Source organism: Hirundo rustica, chromosome 7 (genome assembly GCF_015227805.2).
Source record: "Hirundo rustica isolate bHirRus1 chromosome 7, bHirRus1.pri.v3, whole genome shotgun sequence".
Taxonomy (NCBI): Eukaryota; Metazoa; Chordata; class Aves; order Passeriformes; family Hirundinidae; genus Hirundo; species Hirundo rustica.
The window spans coordinates 26174905-26184806 of NC_053456.1; the positions used below are offsets into that span (position 1 = coordinate 26174905).

The following is a 9902-nucleotide window of genomic DNA, read 5'->3' on the forward strand; positions in this document are numbered from 1 at the left end:
CTGGCACATGGAAGCCATTCACCTTCTTTAGGTCTGCCTTTCTGATGGCTGGGGTTCATGTTGACCTGGGGACAGACCCCATTACTACCTCCCCTCCTGAGCAGTCCTTATTTATTGTCATTCTGGGTAAAAGCCAGGAGTGTCACTGCTGCAGAGCACCCGAGCTGCTGTTCCTGCGCTTGTAAAGCTCCCTTGGCACGTTCAAACTTTCCTAATGCGGCCTTTTCATTCTGTGCGTGTCTGTGGTGTCCAGGCAATCTCCCGGCTGTGTGAAGACAAATACAAAGACTTGTCAAAAGCTGCTATGAGACGATCTTTCAGTGCTGATAACTTAGTTGGTATCCGCCGTTCTAATGCCATCCTCTCCTGAGGAGAGAGCAAGGTGCAGCACCAGGAACCCGCAGCCACGCCAAGCGCAGGAATCCACCACTCCATGCACACAGCCGGCGGTGATGGTGTCTTCCAGCAAGGGGAAGCGAGGAGAGCCCATCAGCCGAGGGAGCCCAGAGCCTGAGGAACGTACTTGGTGCAAAAGACAAGACCTTTGTCAAATCGACTCTCTCCTCCTTCTAATGTATCCAGAGGTGCAAAAACAAACTTGTCTCCTTCTCTCCCCCACAGATGTTTGCTTACTATGTAGGCCTATAGCTGTGAACTCTCGAGGTTTTTAATAATAAGTAGTTTTAAATTTTAGAATTTAAACACTAACCACATGACTATAGTACTATGTTCTTCCCTCCTCTCCTCCGTCATCCAGAGTCTCGCTGCATTTGTATTTCAGGTCAATGCAGTGTTAACAAAAACAACACGTGGGACTCTTAAAAGTATAAAGCCACTCTGGAGCTGAAAACAGTAGCATAGACACGTGTTGATGGCTTTTCCCTGGTTTGGCTACTAAAAGCTGCTATTATTGGTGATGTGTTCATACCAAGAAGCTGCCCAGCAGGAAGGAATTCCATCTCTGCACCCACAACTTCACTCCATTAAAGATTGTCAAAAGACTTTGAATGTTTTGACTGGGGGCAGAGATACGGTTTTATATATTGTTAAAATGTATAGGGTCCATGCTGCATTTCTTGTGAATTATGGTGCTTCTCTCATTTTCTAATACTTATATTGCTCTGGAAGAGATGTAATCTGTGTATTTTTCTGAGGCATTGAATGAAAAAGTTGGTCTGGAAACATCATCACCATCCCAAACAGTGTAGCAATCCAGTGGTGAATGGCGTGTGTGCAGCACTGCTTCTCTGAGTTCTACTGCAGATCTCTTGTGCTATATACAGTGAGTTCCTAAAGCTGATATTGTGCATCCATCTGGCTCTCCTTGGGTTTCAGTTTCCTGGGAGGAAGTTACATTCATAATGAGACAATAATGAGTTTGAGAATCCTGGACTACCTATCAAGGTAGATGGAAAAATACTGTGTTCAAGTGAGAATTATCAAAAGGCTTTCTAAAACCTTGTTGTTTTTTTTTTTTTTCCAAAGTGAATTTTACCTTGTGCAACTGCTCTAGAGGCTTGGGGTTTGCTCTTTCTGACACCTTGGAACAGAGCTTACTTTCAAGCTCTGAAACTGAACTCTAAACAGGATAAGTATTATTAGACTGTTCCTGTTACAAGTCTTTCTAGCATCTTCCCTTTTTGGATCCAAATAGGTTCTAGGCAGTGTCCTAGGAGCAGATCTCCCTCCGAATGACACGGGTTTTGTGCACTTTCTTTTACAGCCAAGGCCCACAAACTTACACTGAACAACGAGTCCATCTGCCTTTGGGAGTGGGGCTGTGTGAGTGCCATCATCACTCAGTGTGGCTGCACTCAGCTGCTCAAATGCTGCATACAGCTCCCAAACCCACGGAACTTGGCACTTCAGGTATTGATCACAAGTCAATATTGAAAATAACACTACATCTTCAGGTGGTTTTCCTTTCTCATGTTTGTATTAAAAGAAAAGCTAATAAACTCTATTTTAATTAAAGTGAAAGGTGAAGGGTGTGTTCTGTACAGCTATTGGATTCCACCGCCCCTCAAAAAAGGAAAAAAAAAAAAAAAAGAGAAACCCCAGTGGTGTGTGTTAAGGCCTCTCCATTCCCACACCAGCCTCTCACCTTCATTTGGTCCCCATGGGCTGGCAGCAGAGTCCTGGGAGGGGTGCAGCCCTGCACAGCTGCCCAGATCTTCCCACATGCTCTTTGGAATTAGAACTTGACTCGGCCTGCTCAAATAAACCACTCACTGACAGTTTCTTTGCACTTCAATGGTCTTTAAGTAGGGTCAGTCTCTCTCGAGGCAATTTGATGGTTTTTAAGTCCTCCCTTGAGGAGCACTAAATTGGAATCTACAAGTGACCAGCTCCTGGATTGACTTGTGACCTAATTGCTAACGAGCTTTAGCTCCCTCAGCACCGCCAGGTGCAGTGTGGGATCGGTCTGGTGCACTCTGCTGTGGGGCTGCTCCAAAAGCAGCCACTCACCGTGAGCCGCTCAGCAGAGACTGGGGGCACTCCTTCCCCTTTGTTGCCAGATGAGATGGAGACTCTTCCTGCTGTCTGGATGGCAGGTGAATGACATCTCAAGCTGATGGCTGTTTCTGCAATACATCCTGCAGGAGACAGCTGTTAGGAACCTAATTTTGCTTTGAATATTACCTGGCTTTAGTTTTACTGTATCCCAGAGCATATTATCAATGGGATTTTGATCTGTTCAGAAGATACTAAGCAGGCCTGAACACCAACTCAGATTCTTAAGAGGGAAAAAATAGCAATTCCATTTACTGTTCTGGTACCCCTAAGAGAGTTAGACTGTGGAAAACACAGCTAGTGTATTTCTTAGCTAAACAATAACACGTAAACCATACAGCTCCCTTTTGAAGTGCTGGGCTATAATAGTGTTTCAGAAGGAATTGCATTTAGGTGGTTCTGCTGGACAGTGAACTGTGAAGGGGAAATGCCCTCCAATTTGCACTACTCTATATGCTGGCAACACTTTTCTCAAAGAGGCAGAATAAAAATTACAATCGTGGTCAGAATACTGGAATTACAGAGACTGTTACCTACCTCTCCTCCCAGGGAAGAGCAACTGGCTATAGGATTATATAATATAAATTATATATTTTATTATATATATTATAAATTATTAACCCAACAGCTGAATAATATTTAATCTATGTTGAGGTGACCTGCTTTCGGTTCCAGGGTAGCACTCCCCATCTGGCAGTAAATGCTGTTTGCAGAGACAATAGCTGTGTTATGGCCCAGCCAGAGTGATGTGAGCACCAGCCAGACTAGCAGGAGCAGCGTGTGTTAGCAGTCAGCAGGGGCAGGAGGCCATGGAGGTGTCTGTGGGCTACGAGATGCCCTTGGGCTCCAGCAGCCCCTTCCCTTTGTGTACAGGGACTGTGTATTTTGTTTCCAAGGAAATTTTACGAGAACTACTTCAGTTTGGGTTTGGCAGTTAAGAGGACAGGCACTTGAGGGATGGAATAAATGTCAAGACCGCTGCTCCTGGATAAGAGTATAGGTGTCAAGCATACCCTGAGCAAGCAGAATTGGACGGGAGAGCTATTGAGGCAAGAGCTTGCACAGGAGGTTGGCAGGAGTGCTCAGGGCAGGGTGAGCTGCTCCATTCAGAGCTCAGCACTGGGCAGGCTGCAGCCCCTGTCCTGGGATTTCCCGTAGTGCAGGACAGTGACATAGGACGGGCATTCCGTATCGTTACCTGGGAAAACTATCCTTGCACCAAATAAGAGTGAATTTCAGGGTGCTGCCAAAGTGACTGTAGTGCCCTTACTAACGCCCACCCCCCAATGGACCGGCAAAAGAGCACTTAAATGGCAGAGCATGGGCCTGTTTGTCTTAGGATGAGGAAAGTCTCAGGCTGCCTTCACAGACAAGGCATTTTCCAGGTGAAATAACCACTTTGGCTGCTGATCTATGACATTAAAACCTATTTGAAGAGCCACATGGTCCCCATGCTCTCAGACGCTGTCATTCCCCATGCCACCCAGCCTGAACTTGTGCTGCATTTGCAGCATGCAGCCCCAGGGGAGCCGGTGACTGCCTCGAGGGTGGCTGAAGTTGACCAAGTGGAGCCTGGAGAAGACAGGGGCACAAGCACTGGGCCAGCTGTGCGGGGTCACGTGTGTGCTCACGGGCACAGAGTCCTGCAGGTGATTCACGAGCTGCCTCCAGGAAAGGCCCATCCCTGGAAACAGTGGCTTGAGGTAGGCGGTGGATGGCAGTGCTGCCAAACTCCTGTTTACTGCGGAGCTGAGGACGCAACAGCTTCCTGGCAGGCAGGAATGACAAGGCTGCCAGCAAGGTGCTGGAGTTACTTCCGGGAGCAGGCTGTGAGTGTCCACAGCTCCTTGAGAAGAACTTGATGCTGAAATGGTTCACGGCCCCTCCACACCCCAAAGCTGCTGCCCTTCAAGCGACAGGGTCAGCCCCAATGGTGTGTTTTGCCTGTACTTGAACATGGGGCGGCAGATCCCTGCAGCATCAGGTGAGTCAGGCCGTAGGACTGTCAGGTTTATCACTGGGTGCTGGAATGCTGCTTCCAGGTAAGAGATCCTATCTGGTGGGACCTGGTGTGTGCCTACACACCTAACTAGATAGCAGAGTCCTGCACCATTAGTCACCACGGAGCCAGCCTTAACCCCTTGCTGTCCCTCCCCAAGTGCTCCTCTCAACAGGAGAGGTCACACAGCAGATGGCAACACGGCCACCCAAATGGGCCGGTGTGCAGCGTCCTGCTTGCTGTGGAGCTGTCATCTGCTTGGCCTTAGGAGTACCAAAGGGCACCTCTTCAGGGCCTGGTCTCTGCACAGGGCAAGGGACACATACTGTGCAAACTGCAGAACGTCAATAAAGGTTGATAGTTAACCCTCTTTAGCAGCGAGGCGTGACCTTGGCCCATCAGGGAAGGCGCTGTCAGCGCAGTCACGGGCACAGCCGGCACGGCCGCCCCCGAGCGCAGAACCCAGCTCAGGGCAGAGCCTGACAGCACCACCCAGCCCAGGCACGCCGGCGCTGAGGGCACGCATGGGTGCCATCCCCCGTGCCAAGGGCAGCGCTGCGTGGGCTCCGTGCACACGGAACGTGCTACTCCTGTGCCACACAACGGAGCTGCCTCACCAGTTCCCCACGACGCCCAGTGATAAGAGCCCTGCGTGGCCCTCCAGCACACGCCTCCCCCTCCCCATGACAGGGAAGCTTTTAAGGTAAAAGACAGTCTAACAGAAGCAGGAAACAAGACACACTATTTTTTTATCCTCATAAATAACTAATGTTGATACTTCTCTTTGAATAAAATTTCTTCAGCTTTTCACATAATATAGTACAGTTATTTAAGCAACATTGAACAGCATCGGTAACGGAAGAGGCAAAACCCAACATGTAAATTGGCTACAGCAGACAGGGCACACGGCAACGGCTCCTTCCCCCCTCCTGCCACTTGTTGCTGACAAGCCAGGCTCAAACACGAGTTGATTGTATTACCCTACCATTAGATCAAAGCTCTTATATTTTTCAATAGGCAACGGCTTGTAGCTAATCTTGGATTTCTCAACACAGTCAGTTGCACTTTGGAAAAAACAAAAACAGCAAAATACCACCCTCGACACGGTTTTGTTCATTGTATTGCGTGATGTGTGTTTAGCTGTATCTACAAAAGGCACTATATAGAGAGAGGAGTCCAGCAAGGTGCAGACTGGAGGAGGCTGGAATCATTTAATGCCCTGGATTGCAGCACGAGACTACCCACAGCGTCTCTGCGCCTGACCTGCCTCACTGCTGAGAACACACCTGTCCCTAACCTGTATCAAAGGTCACTACGGCTCCTGTATGTACAAATTAGGCTATAATACAACTATTTACAGTTGTAACACAATATGGTGCAATTCTGTCCACAATAAAGCACTCCAACATGCAGAAGGGGGTGAGCCCTAAAGCGAGAGTGTGGATGGGTGCAGCTGAACAGCCCCTGGTGAGCCCTCCATCCTTGCACCTCTGTCTTCTCTATCCAGAGCACCCCAGAGACACTCATGCAGTACCTTTATCCAGAGACGTGCCACTTGGGTGTTCCCTCACTTCCCAGGTTTTCCTTTTAAAATGAGGTGGAAACCTTTTGACTGAAGTGGTCCACAGGTGTTAAGAACAGCCTCAGATCCTTGCAGTCCTGCAGGAGCAAAGCCAGCAGTTGTTCTCCAGTGCTTGAGCAGCTGGGTCACAGTGCCATGCTTGAAAGAGGGCAAAAAGGACTCCAGTAATGGCTGGGTAGTTACATACATCACCACTGCTTAGGGCAGGGAAAAAAAATAAATTAAAATGCAGGTGCTTTCACAAGTGGCCTGAAGCCAGAGGCAGCCAACCTCATCCTGTGCCACAGCTGGAGCCCCTTACCCTGGCTGCATTTAGTGACAACAACCCCCCACCACCATTATTCTACTTACTGAAACCCAGCTGTCACCACTGCTTAATGCCAGGCAATGGTTCTGTCAGTGCTCAACTGCTGTCTGATCCAGGGAAGTGAAAAACGCTTGGGAAGCTGGAGGAAAAGAGGTACGAGTGCTCTGCTAAGTTTCCCTACATTAACTGCTCCCTCTCAAACCTGGTACTCTCTCTAGCAGAGGCACAGCTTTGAAAAAAGCAGCAACAATATTGAAGCCGACTGCAAAACCCAGCTGCTGCTCAGGAAAAACAGCGTGCTGCCCACCTGGGGCACCCCCACTGCTCACTGCAGGGGTACAAACACCCTTTTAGGGTTGGTTGTGCCACGCTCAGCTGCTGTGCCACACGCCACAGCTGGCAGGCAGGACACAGGGAGATGGAACTCACCCCACTGTAGAGGCGAGAGGCACGAGCAGCACCGACCCTTTCCAGGGCAGCTCAGGAGAGCCCCGCTCTCGGTGCCAGAGCTCCTTGCAAGCCCCGTGCTGGGCTGGCAGCCTCGCTGCCCACACGGCCCCTTGCGCAGCCCCTCGGTTCCCCGGGATGAGTGTCCGTGGGCAGTGGAGCTGGCTGCCCATCGCAGAGCACCACCACCGGTGCCACCCAGCTGAGCCCACCGGAGCCAGCTCCTGCCCAGGCCTGAGCCCCTGGCTGGAGGGAGCCAGATGTGCTTGCCCAGGGCAGAAGGGACCGCAGGGGATCACCTGGTCCCTGCCTGCACTGCACGCAGCTGGGACCCTGTCCCTGTGGCAGATCGTCTCCACGGCCCCTTCCTCCTGCACTGCCACTGCCCATGAAGCCCCCGGCCCGTGCAGCTCCACCCCTCCTGCTCAGTGTGCTGCTGCCTGAGCAGGGCCAGTGGCTGCCTCACACCAGGGCTCCCAGCCTTCTCCTCTTCGATATGCAGCTGTGCCTGAGGGCTCTGGGAGCACTGAGGGCTGTCTCCTGCTCTCTCCAGGGCACCCAGGGAGGCAGCACTCCCTGCCAGCTCTCCTTGACCCACTCTCTGGGCTTTAACGAGGGGCTCTGTGGCAGTGCCAGCCCCTACCTGGGGTGGGGGGCCACCATCTGCCCTGTCTGCTACAGCTCTGCCTTTCACCCCAGCACCAGCAAGACCTGCCCAGAGGCTCCTTGCGGGACACAAATCAGTGCTTGAGAGCTATTGCCACCTTACTGGCCCACAGGCAGCAGCATCCCAGAATGCCAGCTAGGATGTGGGACCCCAAATGGGGCATATATGGCAGTGCCAGGCTCCAGGCCTCCCTGTCCCTCCGTCCCCACGTAGCTGGCAGCACTCCCCCTGCCCTGCATGGGGCTGCAGCTGCTCCATGCCCATGGTCCCAGGCAGCGCCACCACGGTGGGGCCGAAGATGCCGGGGGTGGCCCAGCTGTCACCCCCTCTTCCGTGGCCCAGGGTCTTCGCAACCCTCTTCTCCCTGCGGCTGGGGTCACCGAGGCTCCCTCCGGTCACACGTGGGACAGCGGGACCTGCTTGTGGTAGGAGGCCATGCTGGGCAGTACCGTCCTGCCCACCAGGGCCGGGCTGGCCTCGCCGTACACAGAGGCGCCCGCGGGCTTCCTGGCCCGGCAGCAGCGGGTGGTGAAGCGCCTCCAGGACTCGAGCGTCTTGCCAGACCAGATCCAAACGCCGGAGGTGATCCCCACCACAAGGCACATGAAGTACTTGAGCATGAAGACAGCATAGTCAGGCTTGGGACGGTGAGGGTCCCCCAGGCAGGAGCAGTTCTGTGCCTGCTCCCAGGCCTCCCGGTTGTGCTGCTCGTAGATGTAGCAGGCAATGACAATGGTGGCAGGCACAGTGTAGAGCACGGTGAAGATGCCGATGCGGATCATCAGCTTCTCCAGCTTGTCGGTTTTGGTGCCGCCCTGCTTGATCACGCTGCGGATGCGAAAGAGCGAGACGAAGCCAGCCAGCAGGAAGAGGCTGCCGGTGAAGAGATAAACCACTAGCGGTGCCAGCACAAAGCCCCGCAGATTCTCCAGGCTCTGGTTGCCCACGTAGCAAACCCCGGCCACCGGATCACCGTCCACAGAGCTCAGCGCCAGTACGGCGATGGATTTGGCACTGGGGATGAGCCAGGCAGCCAGGTGGAAGTACTGCGAGTAGCTAGCGATGGCCTCATTGCCCCACTTCATGCCAGCTGCCAGGAACCAGGTGAGGGACAGGATGACCCACCAGATGGAGCTGGCCATGCCAAAGAAGTAGAGGAGAAGGAAAACCACGGTGCAGAGAGCGGGGCCTGTGGTCTCGTAATGGATGTGGTGGTGCTCAGGGTTGCAAGCCACATTGGCGTGCCCTGCCACCAGCCGCACAATGTAGCCCAGGGAGACGAAGAGGTAGCAGGCAGAGAGGAAGATGATGGGGCGCTCAGGATACTTGAAGCGCTCCATGTCAATGAGGAAGGTGGCCACGGTGGTTGAGGTGGAGAGGAAGCAGAGGATGGACCAGAGGCCGATCCAGAAGGTAGCGAAGGTCTTCTCATCCTGGGTAAAGTAGGGCTGGTAGCAGGGGATGGCGCAGTTGAGTACCTTCCCAGTCCTGATGCGGTTGTACAGCGGATGGGACTCCTTGGAGATGGGGATCAGGGGCGCTTTGCACTTGCAAGTCTGACCACAGTCCAGCCCTGAGAGGCGCTGCCCGTCGAGCGGCGTCAGGTTTTTGGCCATGTCCTTGGCAGGGCGCGTGGGCTTCCCAAAGAAAGGCGGCAGGGTGGTGGCTTCCGTGTGGTTGTATCCCATGCAAAGCACCTCGGTGTCCCCCAGCACCGGCAGCCTGTCGCAGTTCATCCTCTCGGGCCAGGCGAAGCCGTACTGCTGCATGATGGGCGAGCAGCCGGCCTTGGCCCGCTCGCAGACGGAGCGGCAGGGGGGCAGCGGCTTCGTGTAGTCGGACAGGCAGATGGGGGTGTACATGCTGCAGAGGAAGAAGCGCAGGTCCGGGGAGCACTGGATCTCCACCAGCGGCCAGAACTGGTGCACCTCCAGCCCGGCCTCGTCCTGCGTGTCGTGGTTGAACTGGTTGGGCATGTAGGTGAGGTTGTAGCCGATGCCCTTGCACATCGGCACCGTGATCTCCTGGCACACCAGCGCCTTGGAGGCGGCGCGCCCCGCCGCCGGCAGCCCCAGCAGCAGCGGCAGCCCCAGCAGCAGCGGCAGCCCCAGCAGCAGCGGCACCGGCAGCCCCCGGCCGCCCATCGCCGCCGCGCGTCCTACCGCCGCCGCATGTCCCGGGCGCCTGCCGCCTCCGCTCCGGGAGCGGGGCCCCGCCGGGAGCGAGACCGGGATCCCGACCGCCGCCGCCGCCGCCACCTGCGCTCTGGGGCGGGCGGGCGGCCCCGCTCCGCGCCGCGCCCGCGCCCCGCCCCGGGACCGCCCCGGGACCGCCCCGGGACCGCCCGCGCCTCGGCCCCGCCCCGCCGGGGCTCCCCGCCGCCGCC

At 54.4% G+C, this 9902-nt stretch overlaps 2 protein-coding genes across 2 annotated transcripts in view; one reads left to right on the forward strand and one right to left on the reverse strand.

The window, feature by feature from the left end:
• Positions 1-1974, forward strand: part of CCNYL1 (cyclin Y like 1) — a 32541-nt gene extending 30567 nt beyond the window's left edge. The window contains exon 10 of the mRNA XM_040069409.2: positions 254-1974. Within this exon, the coding sequence (XP_039925343.1) occupies positions 254-370 (117 nt within the window). The 3' untranslated portion in view covers positions 371-1974. The remainder of the gene's footprint in view (positions 1-253) is intronic.
• Positions 1975-6527: 4553 nt separating this feature from the next.
• On the reverse strand, positions 6528-9669 carry FZD5 (frizzled class receptor 5). Its single transcript, XM_040069842.2, has one exon. The coding sequence runs from the start codon at positions 9658-9660 to the stop codon at positions 7912-7914; it is 1749 nt and encodes a 582-aa protein (XP_039925776.1). The 5' UTR covers positions 9661-9669; the 3' UTR covers positions 6528-7911.
• Between the last annotated feature and the right edge of the window lie 233 nt (positions 9670-9902).